The following is a 20,329-nucleotide window of genomic DNA, read 5'->3' on the forward strand; positions in this document are numbered from 1 at the left end:
CGACAGACAGTCGCCTGCCATCGCTGGCTAAGACAGATATTAAGGGGCCCGGGCACTCTGGCCAAAGTAATCCCATAAATATAAGTTGTTCCCTTGGCTGGGTCGGCAGCTTGGCTCCCAAGGCTGGGGCCCTTGATGTGGCCTGATTGTATATGATCACTCAGCTACGAAGCTACGGCCAAATCCATCACAGCTGTGCTTTTATGGGCCTCTACTGACTAATGGTCACAAGCATGCGCACCCACGCAAGCATGCATATGTTTACACACGCAAGGACATACGGACACACACACACACACACACACACACACAGAAGCCTGTTTACATTTGGTCTCCTCTCTCAGTGATAATATTTGGAGTCATCCAAAGGTTACGTTTCTATTTCAAACAGTCACTTTCAAAATGGGGAGCGATGGGGTTGAGAGAGCTGAGGCTCTCATCGAAAGAAGAAAGAACCAGAGACACAACACAACAGAAGAGGCCAAAGGGAAGAAATAGTGTGCATCCCAAATGGTACCCTATTGCCTAAAGTTCACTACTTTTGACAATGACATAAAAATTACTTTGAAGCGCAACATAATGAACAAAGCATTGAAAATATTCCATTGTTAATGTCAGGTCCACATTGGCATCAAATTACTATGAAATAATACCATATTTCAGTTGTGTATATTACTTTTTATTTGATTTCTTTATTATTTTTCATTCCTTAAAGTCATCATCTCATCTCTGTTCAGTAAGTAGCAGTCAAACAGCCAGACAATGTTATCTCTGTACACTTCATACTGTTCTGTCTTTAATCATCCTATTTAGCTAGACTAGCTGCAGAGTTGACAAAATCATTTTACTAGTTCTTCAAAGTAGACAAGGCATACTTTCACGAACTGTCTCTCTCCCTCTCTCTCATCATTGTGTTGTGTACATTCCTCTCTCATGCGGTCTGTGTGTATCTAACCTAACGTAGCAGGAGTAAAAGGGAATCTATCTCTGCCTGAGCTGGAAAAAAACAGGTGCAATAGATTATGGTCATTGTAGTTAATTACCACATTTCTGCACTGAACTAGGTTGAATATTTGCTTAATGAACACTACAGCTCCCTTCAGCCCAGCGTCCCACACATAGCCGTAGGAAGTAGCACCCCCTGAAAAATCATCATAAAAAAATCATAATCATTTATATATATATATATATATTATATTTCAAAAAATAAATAAAAAATGAAATGTTTTCCAGTCCTGCATTAGTGGACCGATATATAGCCATCTGCAGCATGGGGAACCCCCCCACCCCCCACCTCCAAACAACATCACAAAATCACTCCCTTCAGGGGTGATGGAATGAAGTGGGGAGTGATATGTTACTGTTTGTTAACCGACAGCTACGCTGTGATGTGTCAACAAAACAACATCACAAAATCACAGCATCCCCCCCAAACAACATAGTTCCTGAGTTGATATTTCCCATGAATGATTTGAGAAAACAAACTAAATGGAATTCCAGTAATTGAACCGACGTTGGTCAATTAGTTGTTTCCGCCACGCTCACGGGCGTTAGTTTCTTCTCCTCAATAAGTCTGAGTACCTCCCTGACCCATCACCAAACGTGAAGGGACTTCAAGGAGGGCAGTCTCAGACTAAAGTATGTAGTGAACGACAGCGGGAGAATTTAGTGTGAGTGGTCAGGCTACTATGATGAAGCCATGGACTCCTATGTGTTTACAGATTTGTAAGAACTGGTCCTTCTCAACAGTGCAGACCACGAACCACCACCATCCAACTACCTCTCTTGGAGGTGGGGAGTGAGGGGGTAATTCACAGATGGATGGATGGGGAGGGGGATACAATTTAAACATCAGCCATCCATTTCCTTCCTTCCTAAAAACAGCCTACGATCCGTGATCAATCTTTCTATTTGCGCCCCAAACAAAATGCGAGCCCCCGAGTAGCAAGACCTTCAATAAACTTTGACTTTTAATCAAAAGTATTTTACAAGCACTCCCTTCAGGGGTGATGGAATGAAGTGGGGAGTGATATGTTACTGTTGATTAACCGACAGCTACGCTGTGATGTGTCAAGCCTCTCAAGGCTCCAGACTTACCATCACAACTCTATCAACCAAGTTGCGTCTCAAATGGCACCCTATTCCCTATATCGTGCACAACTTTTGGACCAGAGACTTAGGGCACTGGTCAAAAGTAGTGCACTATATAGGGAATAGGGTGCCATTTGAGACAGCAAACCAAGTGTCCCCCTTTACTCCCCATGCCATTCTCTTTCCCTTCCCCCTCGGCACAGTGTTTCTGCAAGTCACCCTCAATAGTCACCCTCAATAGTCACCCTCAATAGTCACCCTCAATAGTCACCCTCAATAGCCTGTCAGACTCCAACCAACCGTAGATTACAGTGAATAACTATTGAGTTATGGCAGACATAAATTAAGTGGAAATAAATTACACATTGCTTAGAGGGAAGAACAGTTTATTTATTTCCTTGAGGTTCTGACATTTTTGCAGCGAGCAACTATTTATGTAAGGATGGTTATCAGAGGGCAAACGTGAACTGAACGCTTGAGCTACAAAGACAGTCACACTAAACACACACACACACACACACACACACACACACACACCACACTGCTCGTTTGTTCCCTAAAAGCACCTCAGGAAGTTCAGGCGACAGCCCTCACTCCACCCTGCACTCAGAGATAAACCACAACTAATTTCAGTCCCCTCCATCTTACTGGGGAGAAGAAAGGAAGGGAAAGGGGGAAGGAGGGAGGAGGAGAGATGAGGGCATAGAGACTCACATCTTCACCTTGCCATTATAGACACACACAAAACCAATCCAAAGTCCATCACACACACACACAACACACACACACGCACACACACACACACACACCCACACACACTTGCACACACACACACACACACACACACACACACACACACACACACACACACACACACACACACACGCACACGCAAACACACACACACAATTACGGAACCCTTTAATCTCCCCTGGCCCCTGTAGATGGGAGGCTTATCCAGAGGCCCTTTGCTTTCACTTTCCTCTCAGCTTTTTGGTTGAGTAGAGGGTGGGATGGATGGAGGGGTGGAGAGCGAGGGCAGCTTCTATCCATCAATTTAAGGTCTATGCATGCTCTGAAAATCTTTCCTTCCAATCTGGCTTGCTCTCTGAACACCGGGCAACAATAATGTCAAACAATACATGAATAGTTTAATCCCAAAACACTATATATCCATTTTCAGAAATGTTGGCAAATGTTGGCTTTTATTGTTTAAAGAGCTTATGAAAGTGTGTTTTTCCCCATCTAATCATGGTATGAGGTTGTTCAATGACAGACATTGTTCAATGACAACCAAATGTATCGCTGCAGAATACTATGGTAGCCATAATGATTAAGTGTGCCTGGAATTCTAAATAAATCACTGACAGTGTCACCAGCAAAGCACCCCCACACCATCCCTCTTCCATGCTTTGCGGTGAGAACCACACATGCGGAGATCATCCGTTCACCTACTCTGCTACTCACAAAGACACGGCGGTTGGAACCCAAAATGTCAAATTTGGACTCATCAGACCAAAGGACAGATTTCCACTGGTCTAATGTCCATTACTCGTGTGTCTTGGCCCAAGCAAGTCTCTTTTTATTATTGGTGTCCTTTAGTAGCAGCAATTTTACCATGAAGGTCTGATTCACGCAGTCTCCTCCTCTTATTTGGGCTGCAATCTGAGGTGCATTTAACTCTAATGAACTTATCCTCTGCAGCAGAGGTAACTCTGGGTCTTCCTTTCCTGCGGTGGTCCTTATGAGAACCAGTTTCATCATAGTGCTTAATGGTTTTTGCGACTGCACTTGAAGAAACTTTCTAAGTTCTTGGAATTTTCTGCATTGACTGACCTTCATGTCTTAAAGTAAAGATGGACTGTCATTTCTCTTTGCTTATTTGAGCTGTTCTTGCCATAATATTGACTTGGTCTTTTACCAAATAGAGCTATCTTCTGTACCAACCCTACCTTGTCACAACACAACTGATTGTCCAAACGCATTAAGAAGAAAATAAATTCTACTAATTCTTCTAATAAATTCTTTTTAACAAGGCACACCTGTTAATTGAAATTCTTTCCAGGTGACTACCTCATGAAGCTGGTTGAGAGAATGCCAAGTGTGTGCAAAGCTGTCATCAAGACAAAGGGTGCTACTTTGAAGAATCTCAAAAATAAATATATGATTTGTTTAACAATTTTTGGTTACTACATGATTCCATATGTGTTATTTCATAGTTTTGATGACCTCACAACTTTTCTACAAGGTAGAAAATAGTAAAAAATAAAGAAAAACCCTGGAATGTGTAGGTGTGTCCAAACTGTTGACTGGTACTGTATATTTTAAATGTAATCAATATGAGGGAGGCACAATACTGTGAGAGAAAAAGTAGTCAGGTGAATGTGAATATTTTTCAGTCATTCAGAAAAGAGATGCAGTGAAATGTTGAAAGATTTGACGTAAAACAAGAAAGTTGTTAAATTGACTACAGGAAAATGAGATTAACAGATCAACTTGTGTGCTACATCACAAACCATGAAATTAGCAAACGCTGTGCTACATCACAAACCATGAAATGAGCAAACGCGTGTGCTACATCACAAACCATGAAATGAGCAAACGCGTGTGCTACATCACAAACCATGAAATGAGCAAACGCGTGTGCTACATCACAAACCATGAAATGAGCAAACGCGTGTGCTACATCACAAACCATGAAATGCATAAACGGGAAACATTTCAGCTAGAAGGCCACAGGCTGAGGAGCATTCCAAATTAATTTGTAACAAAAACATATACAAAATTCTGACGAGGATAGAAAAACAAAAGCACCTGGATGGCGCTTCTGCTCATTGTGTGTGTGTGTTTGTGTGTGTGTGTGTGTGTGTGTGTGTGTGTGTGTGTGTGTGTGTGTGTGTGTGTGTGTGTGTGTGTGTGTGTGTGTGTGTGTGTGTGTGTGTGTGTGTGTTTGTTTGAATACACCAGCAGGTGTGAGAAAACAGATCGGATCGACTACGGCAGGATACGGGGAGTCTGGAATGGCCTGAGATTTAAGCTGATTCCAACTGGGCAGTGTGTTTGAATTAGATCATCAGGAAGGAAGGCCACACTGACGCCTATTACATCCAACACCACATACGTGTTCACATTGCTAACGGGCAGATATGAGTTTAGGTCATACAGCAATCGACTGAGTGAGAGCTTCAGCAATATCTGCTACACACTACACAAAGTACATGGCGTCAGCAATAGCTGTTACACACTACATAAGTATAGCTTCACAGACATTTGAACTCAGTTGGAATGTCTGTTGAATTGATGTCTTCTATCTGTCTGAGGTATTTCAGTCACTTTAACCCACACCTCTTCACACAGTGCACCTGCTTGACTTCAAGCCAGCCATTCTTAATACACCAATGCTTTGTTTGTCCGACAATGTCAGAGATGGACGAAGACATTGCATTAGAACTCCAGTCCCCGTAGAGGCTTTGGGGTAACAAACACCACCCTCACAAGGCACCACCAAAAAGGCACATTGGACAAAAAGAACTGATCCAACAAATGTCTGTCCTCTATCATGACAAAGAGAGTAGAACGTTCTCCCCAAAGGGACTGAGGAACTAACTATGATAATAGTTCAGCAAGTGTTTCTGGTACTACCTCATCACTGAGCGTAATGACAAAGCAGTGGATCCAAATCATTAAATCAGCCGGCTGAAATAAAAGCCACGCTCTGTGCCTGGTCAGTCTCAAGAAAGACACTGATTCCCAGGAGAAAATGAGACCTAACAACATGGAATTATAGGTTCGAGTTTTTAGTTTGCACTGCAGACGCCTGGGCCAATCAATGGCTAAGTGATAATGCAATCAAGAGATGGAGTCCATACCTGAAAAGCTGCCTGAAGACAGAAGCTGGACCGATCGACCCAGGTCGATAGGGGACTGGGAGAGAAGCCTGCTATACTTTGAAGTACACCACTGCAGATTTTGAGACCAGGGCTGAATAGAATATCTATCAAATGGTATTCTGTTTGGGTCTGAGTTTCAGAGCCCCAGAAAGGTAGTGAGCTGTTGGTTTGTATCTGTAACTGGAAGCTGATGCAGGAGGAGATGCTGGCTGATGGTTGATAGTGATGCTGGCTGATAGTTGTGAACATTGCTCAGAGCACTGATGTGATGGGGAACAGCTGTGATGGCTGCTGTTCTTAGTAGCCCCCTCCATCTCACGTCAAACCACATACGCAGTCAGGGAGCCGAAGCCACATGGAACACACACACACACATCCACACACACACACACACATAGCTAAAACAGACAAAGCTCATGTCAGGTAACTCTCAGCATGTCACTTGTGTAGTTGTTAGTTGTTGTCCCATGACATATCAGAGGAGTGACTGTCTGAAATGCCTGTCTTTGAAGACCCAAAGCTTAAGTCCTTCTGTGATGTGAAGTCACTCTGTGGAGTTTCATTCTGCTGATGGAAACCATGGATGACTCATGTGTTGGTCCAGAGTGTGAATTACGTGGGGAAAAGGGGAGGAGAATGAGAGATATGAGCCCCGCTAAACTCAACAAAAGCCATACTTTGGGGGTGTCTAAATAGTACTAATTTAACCAATTTTGTACTTATACAGTGATAAAATTGAAAATATAAGCTTATTTCAAATTAAACAAACAGCCCCAACTCTCTGTCATGGTTTAAAAAACAAATCCCACGTGGCTGCACTTGTCATCCCGGGACAGTCTGGTATTACTTTACCTTTCTTTTTTCACAAAAGGTCAATTTGTTAGTAAGAGGCATCAATTAATTTAGGCTACAAGTGTAGGCCCAATGACAATTGCAGAGTGTGACTTTTCAGTGTTTTGTAACCGTTGTCTGTCCATTCATCAAATGGCGTGTACACAGTTTGGATGTGGACGAACTTGCGCAGGTAGCCTTTTTAAAGTGATTTGTCGGACAATCAGATGACTGCGTTCATGCCACAGTAAAAGGTCATTCATGTTTACCATTAAATTACATGTCTTAACTATTAGCCCCGTCCCCCCCCCAAAAAAAAAATGTCACATAGGAGGTCCTCCCCACACACACACACACACTCAAATGTCACATTATAATTCAAACTTTGTGTTAGTCACAAAGGAAATACTACCATACTGGTGTTCTAATACTGCAGTTGAAGAGTTTGGCACGAAATATGTCATTACAAACGCATTTGTTTTTTAGACACAAGTCAATGACGTAATAGAAATAAGATTGCTTTAGTATTGAACATATGTTGCATTGATGGCATTTAACAACATATCACAGACTATAGACAGCCATTATGTGTTGTTTTTAAGTTTGAGAACTGGAGTTTAGAAATGGCGGCATCCCTCCCTTGTAATATTCTTGTCTTCGTCATGCATCACATTCTGCTAAAGGACGTCTAAGCTGTTAATTCTCATTTTGGGGAATATGCAATGATTACTTACATTGCTTTAGGCTAGTTTTGGAGAGCAGTTCGACTTTTAATTACCACAGAAACTAATGAAAAATCTACCACAGTCATAAAAGACATTGAAATTCATTGAAACTCCAGCAATGCCAGACAGACAGTCCTGATTACCCCTGTTGGCAAATATCCTCTCCCTCGCTATCTCTCTCTCACACCCAGCCATTAAATGACAGATGCTCTGATTCTCGCTACGTTTCTGCCTCTCTTCCCAGGTTGAAATAAAGTTCTGTAACGGCCTTGTGGCTCGTCATTGTGGCACGCCCAGAGTTTAATCAAACAAAATAGCCTCCACAAAGAGTGACTCATCATAGTTTTACCTAAATACTATCTCATCTGGAGAAGGTGTAATGTCATTAGGGTGATGATGCATATGGCCAAGGTGCAAGCAGGGTTTTCTGTAGCCTTAGTCAACTGTTTCTGTTTTAACTGAATCACAGAGTCACAGAAAGTATTCAGTGTTGATAGACAAGTTTAGCTTCTCATTCTAGTTATCTTCTGGCACCTCTTCCGGAGTGTTTGGGCACAGGAGGAATGTGAAGAGTGACACTGAATGTGAGAGAGAAAGTGTGAGCGACCCTATTTATGGTGCTTATTGTGTATAATGAAACAGCCAAGTGCCGACTGATAGAGACACTGACATTAAACCACAGTCTATCTACAGTGGGTATTGTAAGTATTCAAACACTAATATACCTTGATTAGATAAATATTCACCTAACTGAGTCAATAAATGTTTGAAACACATTTAGCAGAGATTACAGATGTGAGTCTTCTTTGGTTAAGGCTATAAGAGCATTGCACACCTGGATTGTACAATATTTGCCCATTTATTCTTTTTAAAATTGTTCAAGCCTTGTCAAGGTGTAGGGGATCATGGCCAGACAGAAATGTTCAAGTCTTGCCATACATTTTCAGGCATATTTAAGTCAAAACGAACTTGGCCACTCGGGAACATTCCCTGAATTCTTGGTAAGCAACTCCAGCTTAGATTTGGCCTTGTGTTGTACGTTATTGTCCTTCTGAAAAGTGAATCACGGTGTCTGATGTAAAGCAGACTGAAGCAGGTTTTCTTCTAGGAGATTGCCTATGTTTAGCTCCATCTTGTTTCTTATTATCCTGAAAATCTCCCCCATCTTTTCTTATGTCAAGCATACCCACACCATGATGCAGCCACCAGCATGCTTGACAATACGGAGGCAGTTATTGAGTGATGTGTTGTACATAAGGCTTTGCATTTAGACCAACATGTTTATTCCTTTGCCGTGTTTTTCTTGCAGTATTACTTTAGTGCCTTGTTGCAAACAGGATACATGTTTTGAAATATTTTGATTATGTATATTTGTATCCTTCTTTTCACTCTGTCATTTAGGTCATTATTGTGGAGTAACTTCAATGTTGTTGATCCCATCCTCAGTTTTCTAACATCACAGCCATTGATCTCTGTAGCTGTTTTAAAATGACCAATGGCCTCATGGTAACATCCCTGAGCAGTTTCCTTCCTGTCCTACAGCTCAGTTCAGAAGGACGACTGTATCTTTGTTGTGTCTGGGTGGTTTAATACATCCTCCACAGCATAGTTATTAACTTGACCAAGCTTAAAGAGATATGCAATGTCTGATTTGTTAATGTTACTCATCTACCAATCACTGCCCTTCTTTATGAGGCGTTGAAAAGCTCCCAGGTCTTTGTATTTGAATCTGCTTGAAATTCAATACTTGACTGAGGGACCTTACAGATGTTTTATCTATGGGGGACGGAGGAAGGGGTAGTCATTTAAAAATCATGTAACTTATTATTTGAATTGTTAAGCCAACTTTTACTCCTGAACTAATTTAGGTTTCACTAAACAAAAGGGGTGAATACTTTTGCAACAACTATATATAGTTTTTTTATATATATAGTTTTTTTATATATATAGTTTTTTTATATATATCGTTTTTTTTAAACAATTTGTTAACAGTTGAAGTTTCATTCTAAAACCTTATCTATCCACTTTCAGAAATGCTAGTAAATTAGCTTATATTGTGTCAAGAAATGATGGAAGAGATTAGTGTGTTTTTCATGATGGTTTCATTTCAGAGATACAAATAATATTGTTCTAAATGCTATAAATCCCCCTCACCCTCACATAAATAAGTAGTACAGCTAGGTTTTACAATGGAGGAAAATGTAATTGTATGGTGATTGAACCATTCCTAGCATGTTAATTGTAACGCTAACAAACCTTAGTGACCTTACTATACAAACCTAAGAGCCAGGGGTCTATGGTACTAAGAACAAACAAACAGAAAAACAACAAAAACACCAAGCAGGCAGAGAGACAGAGAGAAACAAAGATATCCACTGAGGATGAGAAAGCTACATGGTGTTTATGTTCCACTGTCAGACCTCTGGCAGAGCTGGACAGACATGTGGTCAATGCACTTCCTCTGTTAGGTTTGTTTGGTCTCTGGGCTGTATCAGGGATAGTTTTGGCTGTCTTCCTTCCCAATATTGTACAAGCTTGGTTTGTGTGTGTGTGTGAGTGGACAGGGGGGGCAGAAGTCCTTACAAGGATAGTAAAACATTTTCCTGGGTCCCCACAAAGAAAAAGGCTATTTTGGGCTTAGGGGTTAGGTTTAGGGTTAGGGTTACAATTAGGGTTATGGTTAGAATTAGGGTTAGGGGTTAGGTTTAAGGTTAGAGGTTAGGTTAGGGTTAGGGTTAGGGTTGGGGTATAGCGAAAACAGGATTTTGAATGGGAATCAATTGTTTGTTCCCCACAAGGATAGTAAAACAAACGTGTGTGTGTATATGAGAAAGAGAAACAAGAGAGAGAAGAGAGAGAGAGACAAGAGAGAGAGAAAATAGAGAAAAAGAGAGAGAGAGAAAGAAAGAGAGAAGAGAGACAGGAGAGACAAGAGACAGACAAGAGAGATGAGAGAGAGAGACAAGAGAGACAAGAGAGACAAGAGAGAGAGAGACAAGAGAAAGAGAGACAAGAGAGACAGACGAGAGAGAGAGATAATGGAGACACAAGAGAGAGATGAGAGAGACAAAGTGACAAGAGAGAGATAGACAAAAGAGACAAGATATACAAAAGAGACATGAGAGACAAGAGAGAGACAAGAGAGACAAGAAAGAGACAAGAGAGAGAGACAAGGGATACAAGAGAGACAAGAGAGAGACAAGAGATACAAGAAAGAGACAAGAGAGACAAGAAAGAGACAAGAGAGACAAGAAAGAGACAAGAGAGACAAGAAAGAGACAAGAGAGAGAGACAAGAGATACAAGAGAGACAAGAGAGAGACAAGAGATACAAGAAAGAGACAAGAGAGACAAGAAAGAGACAAGATAGACAAGAAAGAGACAAGAGAGACAAGAAAGAGACAAGAGATACAAGAGAGACAAGAGAGACAAGAGAGAGACAAGAGAGACAAGAGAGACAAGAAAGAGACAAGAGAGAGAGACAAGAGATACAAGAGAGACAAGAGAGAGACAAGAGATACAAGAAAGAGACAAGAGAGAGAGACAAGAGATACAAGAGAGACAAGAGAGAGACAAGAGATACAAGAAAGAGACAAGAGAGACAAGAAAGAGACAAGATAGACAAGAAAGAGACAAGAGAGACAAGAAAGAGACAAGAGATACAAGAAAGAGACAAGAGAGAGAGACAAGAGATACAAGAAAGAGACAAGAGAGACAAGAAAGAGACAAGATAGACAAGAAAGAGACAAGAGAGACAAGAAAGAGACAAGAGATACAAGAGAGACAAGAGAGACAAGAGAGAGACAAGAGAGACAAGAGAGACAAGAAAGAGACAAGAGAGAGAGACAAGAGATACAAGAGAGACAAGAGAGAGACAAGAGATACAAGAAAGAGACAAGAGAGACAAGAAAGAGACAAGATAGACAAGAAAGAGACAAGAGAGACAAGAAAGAGACAAGAGAGACAAGAAAGAGACAAGAGATACAAGAGAGACAAGAGAGACAAGAGAGAGACAAGAGAGAGACAAGAGAGACAAGAGAGAGACAAGAGAGACAAGAAAGAGACAAGAGAGACAAGAAAGAGACAAGAGCGAGACAAGAGAGACAAGAGATACAAGAGAGACAAGAGAGACAAGAGATACAAGAGAGAGACAAGAGAGACAAGAAAGAGACAAGATAGACAAGAAAGAGACAAGAGAGACAAGAAAGAGACAAGAGATACAAGAGAGACAAGAGAGACAAGAGAGAGACAACAGATACAAGAGATACAAGAGAGACAAGAGAGAGACAAGAGAGACAAGAAAGAGACAAGATAGACAAGAAAGAGACAAGAGAGACAAGAAAGAGACAAGAGAGACAAGAAAGAGACAAGAGATACAAGAGAGACAAGAGAGACAAGAGAGAGACAAGAAAGAGACAAGAGAGAGACAAGAAAGAGACAAGAGAGAGACAAGAGAGAGACAAGAAAGAGACAAGAGAGAGACAAGAAAGAGACAAGAGAGACAAGAAAGAGACAAGAGATACAAGAGAGACAAGAGAGACAAGAGAGAGACAACAGATACAAGATACAAGAGAGACAAGAGAGAGACAAGAGAGACAAGAAAGAGACAAGAGAGACAAGAAAGAGACAAGAGCGAGACAAGAGAGACAAGAGATGCAAGAGAGACAAGAGAAACAAGAGAGACAAGAGAGAGACAAGAGAAACAATAGAGACAAGAGAGAGAGAGACGAGAGACGAGAGAGACAAGAGAGAGACAAGAGAAACAAGAGAGACAAGAGAGAGAGAGACAAGAGAAACAATCGAGACAAGAGAGAGAGAGACGAGAGAGACAAGAGAGAGACAAGAGAGACAAGAGAGGGACAAGAGAGACAAGAGTGACAAGAGAGAGAGAGACAAGAGAAACAAGAGAGACAAGAGAGAGACAAGAGAAACAATAGAGACAAGAGAGAGAGAGACGAGAGACGAGAGAGACAAGAGAGAGACAAGAGAAACAAGAGAGACAAGAGAGAGAGAGACAAGAGAAACAATAGAGACAAGAGAGAGAGAGACGAGAGAGACAAGAGAGAGACAAGAGAGACAAGAGAGGGACAAGAGAGACAAGAGTGACAAGAGAGAAAGAGACAAGAGAGAGAAGAGACAAGATAGACAATAGAGAGAGAGACAAGAGAGAGAGACAGGAGAGAGAGAGAGACAAGAGAGAGAGAGACAAGAGAGAGACAGGAGAGAGAGAGAGAGAGAGAGACAAGAGAGAGACAGGAGAGAGAGAGAGAAAAGACAGAGAGACAAGAGAGGGTGACAAAAGAGAAAGAGGAACAAGAGAGAGAGAGAGAGACAAGATAGACGAGAGAGAAGAGAGCAAGAGACAATAGTTCAAGAGGGATGAAAGTTGAATAGCAGCCAGATATAAGCTTCCCGATGACATCATTAATTACACACACACACACACACACACACACACACACACACACACACACACACACACACACACACACACACAGCTTTCCCAGACCACACACAGCTTTCTCAGACCTGTACAATAATAATGGGTTTCACTGAGTCGGAGGATATACTACAATACCACATGTAATACAAAAATCATGTAGAAATGGAATAATAGACGTGAATGGGATTTTGGGGGGCTTTTTATTATTTTTCATAGTTGTGGAGATGACAAGTGTAGTATGCATGCTTATGGGAGTGTTTATTTGAAGCTGGGTCCAACTTGTAGGTAACCAGTAACTGATCCAGTCCTGGTCTGAGGCTTACCTTTGTGACGTCTTCTTGTATTTCCTTCTGTGTAAGAAAAACAAGTACACCATTAATGTTCATGGCATCATTCTCCATGTTCTATTGCAATTTCCAGAAGAATCAATCCATCCAATGTATGGATCCATGTCATTGTAATTCTATACCGTAGGTAGAGCACTGACGTCATACATTACATCATTAATCTACATGCTTGGAATGAACTTGAAAAAGATTATGGATGTGTGAAATCGCATGTTATTCGCTTTATAGTACACTCATTTTGACCAGAGCCCAAAGAGATCTGGTCAACAGTAGTGCACCATATTAGGAAATAGGGTACCGTTTGGGACGCGGCCTATGTCCTCTGGGTTTTCATCCTATTTTAACCTCTATAGACTCAGTCCGTATCGAGATGATGTTGGTCTAAGTGCATTTGGTACATTTATAGCGGATGATCCCTTTAATCTAAAGGCAACACCATCCTGCATGCCAGACAGTCAACAGTGTTGTTGGCTTCACTTTGGGACTGATTATCATCCACATTCCTAGAGACAGGCAAATGTGCAGTTCAGAAAGTGATTTGGTTGATAAAGAATTATTGTTGAATGGATCGTTTTTGCACAAGCACTCCGACACTTGAAAGGGTGACAGTCGGGTGACAGATTCTCTATTAGCAAATTCAGACGTTTGATAAGACCATATAAGGAAAGAAAACTGAAAAAATGATGGAAAGGAAATGAGAAAACAGAAAAAAATATCAAATGCAAGTTTCTGTTCTTTGACATGGTCTATACCTAAACACACGGTGAACAATTCTCAGGGGAGTATTATCAACAGTCCTCTCTCTCATTCTGTTTATCTCTCCCTCTCTCTTTTTTATATCTCTGTTCTCTCTCAGTCACAGTCAGGAAGTGTATGGGACAGATAAGATCATGGATACAATGACCAAAAAACTAAACACAGACCACAGACACAGAATGTATTCTATGGTCCAGACACCCGGGTTACATGATCTGGCCTGGGTCATGTTCAGCTGATCAGTTTGTCTGTTCTTAGCCCCATAGACCCCTGGCTCTTCGGTGTGCAGCTGACTGCAGGCCTGTGACCTCGTGGTGCCAACATATGAAGGTTTGTTGGCATTACTATTAATATGCTAGGAAGGGTTCAATCACCATACAATTATCTTTTCCTCCATACACACATAACCACAACACATTTTAACCCTCAACCGTTCATATATGAACCCACCTGGATTGTGGTGAAATTCATACAACTCTCCTAAGGCAAATTACAGAGGAATTAGGCCTCAACTTCAATGTCTGTAAGTCTGTGGTCAGTCACCAGTTAGACTCATCTCCCAAAACGCTATCCAGGGCACCGTAAAGCCACAGTAAAAGCAATGAGAGAGAGGGTTTATAGGGCGTATAGACATTAAACCACATTCCCCTTCTCTTCCTGATCGCCTGCCTTTTGTGTGTGTGAGAGAGAGTGAGAGAGATATTGAGAGAGATAGATCAAGAGAGATAGAAAGAGAGATATAAATAGAGAGAGATATATAAATATATATATATAGAGAGAAAGAGTGAGAGAGAAAGAGAGAGAGAGAGAGGACAGGCTCATGTTGACGTTGTAACAGTCAATCAATGTCATCTGTGAGGAATGATGACCAGACAAGATGAGACAGATGGTCCCTGAGATTAGGACCAGGACAAATGGTTGTTGCCTGGGCAAATTGTCTGTTTATGATGGAGAGGTTTCTAGTATAGTATATCTATGGTCTAGGGTCAGGGCTGGGGCCGTAGGCATCACGCATCTCAGAGGAGCAGTGCTGATCTAGGATCAGGTCTTGTAATCTTGTTCTAAAAGGCTAAACTGATCCTAAATCAGCACTCCTACTCTGAGACGCTTAAAACGTACAGCCCCTGATCTCGTAATTCTATATTGAGGGTCTACTGGGGTGATGTTGTCACTCATAATGACAGAAGATTAGGCAACACTGATGGACATCAGGGACGGCAGCCTGAGCGACAGGATCAGAGCTGAGACCATCCATACCCTCTGATGACACACAGGGGCAGACAACAATGTGTTCGTTTCTACTGACTTGAGTTCATATACTGAACATTGGAAATGTACACACACAAGCACAAACCTATCCGTACACTATGCACAAACACGTGTGTGCGGGGATCAAATGTGTGTCTTCGGGGGTTATTTCTAGGTCATTGGGGTGCAAACACCTTCCTCATCCCTTTTCTTCATCCTAAAATGTAACATCTTTCCCCCTCTTTATCTCTATCTATGTGAAGCTTCGATGTAGAGGGGAAAACGGTCAGAAAAACGCAGACAGCCAATTAGTAATCATGAGTGGCTAACCGTTAGCTGTGTGTAATTGTGTTGACTGCCTGGCTGCCTGTGTGTCAGTGTTGACTGCCTGGCTGCCTGTGTGTCAGTGTTGACTGCCTGGTTGTATTCTGTAGCCACTGGGTCCCTGGATGTTTGCTCCTTTCTGCTACATTAACCTGATTACGCATGTACTTTACTTCTGGCTCATTCGATAAGGCAAATCCTTATAAAATATATCCTCTGATAATATGTATAGAAAAACAGAAGCGCAAAGCCTGTGTAGAGTAATGTAAAAAAAAAAAAAAAAAAAACATCTGTCATTCCTATACATTTTCTGGTCATCAAGAGCTTTCAAATTCATAATAAACTCAAATGCAAAAAAAAAAAATTGCACAACGAGCATCAAAACATAATGAATTTTGTTGAAACCATCAAATGAAAAAATAGGCTGATGCTGCATGAGTGGTATTGATTACACATTCCTCTGTAAACATGTTCTCCACGGAACTTTCACAGAGGTTTTAAAGGCATTACAACCATTAACTCTTAATTAACTTTCAATGTGTTTGAAAATGAGCCCCACCAAAAAATTACCAAATTGACAGGATTGGTCATCTAGGCTGCAGTACACTCAAAGTCAAGCAAACTCAAAACACTAAAACACAAGTATGCAGAGACATAAACACTGACAAATCATTAACACAATGGCAAACAGTGAGAATAATAAAAACAGAAAAGGTTACTCACAGTCCTCTCAGCCTCAGCCATATCTTCTCAATCTGGTCTGGCTGCAGAAACTTCAGAGAGTTACTCTCAAAATCCTCTATCTCCTTGGTTGGTGATTCCATGTCTAAGATATTAACCAGGCGAAAGGACATGAAAGTCTAAAGTCTAAAGTCTAAAGTCCGCAGAGCCAGCCCACTTCAGCAGCGCAATCAGAGGATGGAAAAGTGGAAGTTTATTCAGAGCGTTGTGCTGCTTCAGAGTGGTCCTCTATCTCGCTATCCCCGTTCCTTAATCCTCTGTCTATACAGATCCCTATCCCATCTCTGTCAGCAGCGTGACAGCTGGAGTCTGTTCCTCATCCTTCTCTTCCCTCCTCATCCTCCTGTCCTGTTCTGTATCAGGTCCTGTTGAGGATAGCTAGGGCTAGCAGTGCAGCTGCGTCAGGGGAGCTGGGGCTAGTGGTGAAGCTGCATCAGGGGAGCTGGGGCTAGTGGTGGAGCTGCGTCAGGGGCCCCCTGGCTGTGATCTGTGTGTGCTCTGGTTTCGTCACCAGCAGCTCCTCTCCTCTCAGGTGCTCACTGAGCGCGTGCAACTCAGGAGGCGGAAGGGTGAAGGCGGGGGGGTCCACAAACACACTCCGCCCCATGGAGGGGAGAGGGGGAGGAGAGAGCGGAGGGGGAGGATTACCGGGCTGCTGCTGTCGTCGCGCAAAGTATCAGAGAGCAGCCGCTTCCATCGCTAACACTACCGCTATGACTATCATTCATATCTGCCCTGCCGTAAGCCCAGAGAGGGGGACGGGGCCGAGAGAGGGAGAGGAGGAGAGGGAGAGGAGGAGAGGGGAGAGAGAGCGCGCGAGAGAGCGCGCGAGAGAGAGAGAGCGATAGAGAGGACAGGCTCACGTTGATGTCAAGAGAAGCAATGACCGGGAATAAGAGAAAGTGAGTATATGCAAGTGTGTTAGTGTGTGCAGATAAATATTGAGTGAGTGTGAGAGAGAGCAAAAGAGAGAGAGAGAGAGAGAGAGAGAGAGAGAGAGAGAGAGAGAGAGAGAGAGAGAGAGAGAGAGCAAGAGAGAGAGAGAGAGAGAGAGAGAGAGACACTGAGAAAGAGGATAGCTGTGTAATGATTGGAAGTGCTTCAGTGTGTGAATAGGAGGGGCTGAATGAACTGCACTCCTAACAGCATATTTTTCTCTTTCTCTCCCTCTCTTTTTTCTCATCCCCTCTCGTTCTCATTCTCGTTCTCTATACCCCCTCTCTCTTTTCTCTCCCTCTCTCTATTCCCCTCTCCCTTCTTTCCTCTCCCTCCGTCGCTCTATATTCCTCTCTCCCTTCCTACCCCTCTCTCTTTGCCTGTCTGTCTATCTTTTTCTTTATTCCCTTAAATGTTCAGCGATAGATTAGATCAGGGTTCCTCAAACTCAGTCCTGGGGCTCAAACTCAGTCCTGGGGCCCAAACTCAGTCCTGGGGCTCAAACTCAGTCCTGGGGCTCAAACTCAGTCCTGGGGCTCAAACTCAGTACTGGGGCCCAAACTCAGTCCTGGGGCCCAAACTCAGTCCTGGGGCCCAAACTCAGTCCTGGGGCCCAAACTCAGTCCTGGGGCCCAAACTCAGTACTGGGGCTCAAACTATAGGGAATGGCACCCTATTCCCTATATTGTAATATACTCTGGTCAAGTAGTGCACTATGTAGGAGATATGGTGTCATTCTGTATGCAGCCCCCAAATCTGTCTGTCTCAATATGACATGGGGAAATCACATCTCATTGCCCTCATCAACATAGGTAATGACGGTGCTCATCAAGCATGTCTGCCCAAACAATGAGAATGATAACACGCTCTGAAATTTCCAGAAGGAAAACATAATCCACAATGGGTCGCCTCCCAAATGGCACCCTATTCCCTTTACAGTACACTACTTTTGACCAGAGCAATATGGATAGGGCCTTGGTCAAAGGAAGTGCACTACATAGGGAATAGGGTGCCGTTTGGGACGCAACCCTTGGATCCTACGATACAGAGACGCTGGTGGATGTTTGTTTAATAGCATCAGATATTGCTGTTATTATCTAATTGCAATGATTGTGAGGGAGGGGGAATAAAAATAACCAATAAAGTGCCATTAGGCCTTCCCTTATTTCCGAGAATGGGGTAGTTAGTGTAGCCGTTGTTTGTTATGATTCGGCCCCTACAGGAAATTGGAAGGTCTTATCATAGTAACAGGAATCAAAGCACGTCACATTACTGTGCACTAGGCAGGGAAAATGCAGTATTTGGACATAGTCCAGAAAGAGAGGCAGAAAGAGAGAGAGGCAGAAAGAGAGAGAGAGAGAGAGAGAGGCAGAAAGAGAGAGAGAGAGAGAGAGAGCAGAAAGAGAGAGAGAGAGAGAGAGAAGCAGAAAGAGAGAGAGAGAGAGAGAGGCAGAAAGAGAGAGAGAGAGAGAGAGAGAGAGAGAGACAGAAGCAGAAAGAGAGAGAGAGAGAGAGAAGCAGAAAGAGAGAGAGAGAGAGAAGCAGAAAGAGAAAGAGAGAGAGAGAGAGGCAGAAAGAGAGAGAGAGAGAGAGAGAGACAGAGAAGCAGAAAGAGAGAGAGAGAGAGGCAGAAAGAGAGAGAGAGAGAGAGAGAGAGAGAGGCAGAAAGAGAGAGAGAGAGAGAGAGAGAGAGAGAGGCAGAAAGAGAGAGAGAGAGAGCAAGCATCTGGATGATTTCACTTCAGGCCCATCACATATCCTAAATGTGTACACACACACAATATGTAAACACACATTCCTGATTCAGCTCTTACTGAGCTAGCTTTTCAGAGATGCAAGTGGCTGAGGAGTGAGTTACACACATCCCCATGTGGTACACTGACCTATGGTGGGGCCAGTAAAATACCCTTTTTTCATAGGAGGGCAAAGGGGCAAGTGCTCCAGCACCCTTAGGGCTCTAAATGTGTATGTGCCCTCTCTCTGGGCTACATGGATGTGTTGTTAATGTGCACTTGCCCTCTCTCTGGGCTACATGGATGTGTTGTTAATGTGCACTTGCCCTCACTCTGGGCTACATGGATGTGTTGTTAATGTGCACGTGCCCTCTCTCTGGGCTACATGGATGTGTTGTTAATGTGCACAAGCCCTCTCTGGGCTACATGGATGTGTTGTTAATGTGCACGTGCCCTCTCTCTGGGCTACATGGATGTGTTGTTAATGTGCACGAGCCCTCTCTCTGGGCTACATGGATGTGTTCTTAATGGGGTTTGCGAGCGTCCCCACTTTAAATCTTCAACATACTTCTTCTTCGTCTTCTTCTTTGGAACGCTACTCCCCTTAAACCGCTTAAGCTAGAAATGTCAGTCAAACTTTAAAATGTGCAGAGCAGTCAGGAACACTGTGCTTGTATGTAACTTTTGATATCTGTTATACTTTTTAAATTATTAAGCTTTAAGTCATTTTTTTGTACATCTTCATCCACTTTCATGGGATTTCCTCAGCACTCTAAAGGTCCCATTGTGACATCCTCACTTCTGACATTCCATTTACTGTTACTGCAACAATGCAACTTTTTGACACAAATTAGCTTAGACAAAAAGTTAGAGCTCATTAAAAATCTTTCTCTACTTCTCTGCTTTTCAAATCTGATATAGGAACAGAATTATCTGATACCGATCCAACGCTGCAGCTGTTTAGTAACCGCATCAAACAATATTTTCTGTAACTTTTTATAAACTGAAATGTTGACCACTTTCTCAACAAGGTAGACAAAAAGTTAGCGGCATTGTTGTAAAGTACTTATGTAAAATACTTTAAAGTACTACTTAAGTTGTTTTTTGGGGGGGTATCTGCTTATATGTTTGACAACTTATACTTTTACTCCACTAAATCCCCGATGAAAAAAAAGGTACTTTCTATTCCATACATTTTCCCTGACACCCAAATGTACTCAATATATTTTTAACGCTTAGCAGGACAGGAACATTTTCTAATTCAC

The 20,329-nt window shown here is 42.4% G+C and overlaps 1 protein-coding gene across 5 annotated transcripts in view; it reads right to left on the bottom strand.

The window, feature by feature from the left end:
* Positions 1-17,036, bottom strand: part of pde1ca (phosphodiesterase 1C, calmodulin-dependent a) — a 113,021-nt gene extending 95,985 nt beyond the window's left edge. For all 5 annotated transcript variants that reach the window (XM_042299015.1, XM_042299016.1, XM_042299014.1 and 2 more), the window contains exons 1-2: positions 16,378-17,036; positions 13,303-13,329 (exon numbers count right to left, since the gene is read on the bottom strand). In XM_042299015.1, coding sequence (XP_042154949.1) covers positions 13,303-13,329; positions 16,378-16,508 — 158 coding nt within the window. In that variant the 5' untranslated portion in view covers positions 16,509-17,036. The remainder of the gene's footprint in view (positions 1-13,302; positions 13,330-16,377) is intronic.
* Positions 17,037-20,329: the final 3,293 nt, after the last annotated feature.

Source organism: Oncorhynchus tshawytscha, linkage group LG16 (genome assembly GCF_018296145.1).
Source record: "Oncorhynchus tshawytscha isolate Ot180627B linkage group LG16, Otsh_v2.0, whole genome shotgun sequence".
Lineage (NCBI taxonomy): Eukaryota > Metazoa > Chordata > Actinopteri > Salmoniformes > Salmonidae > Oncorhynchus > Oncorhynchus tshawytscha.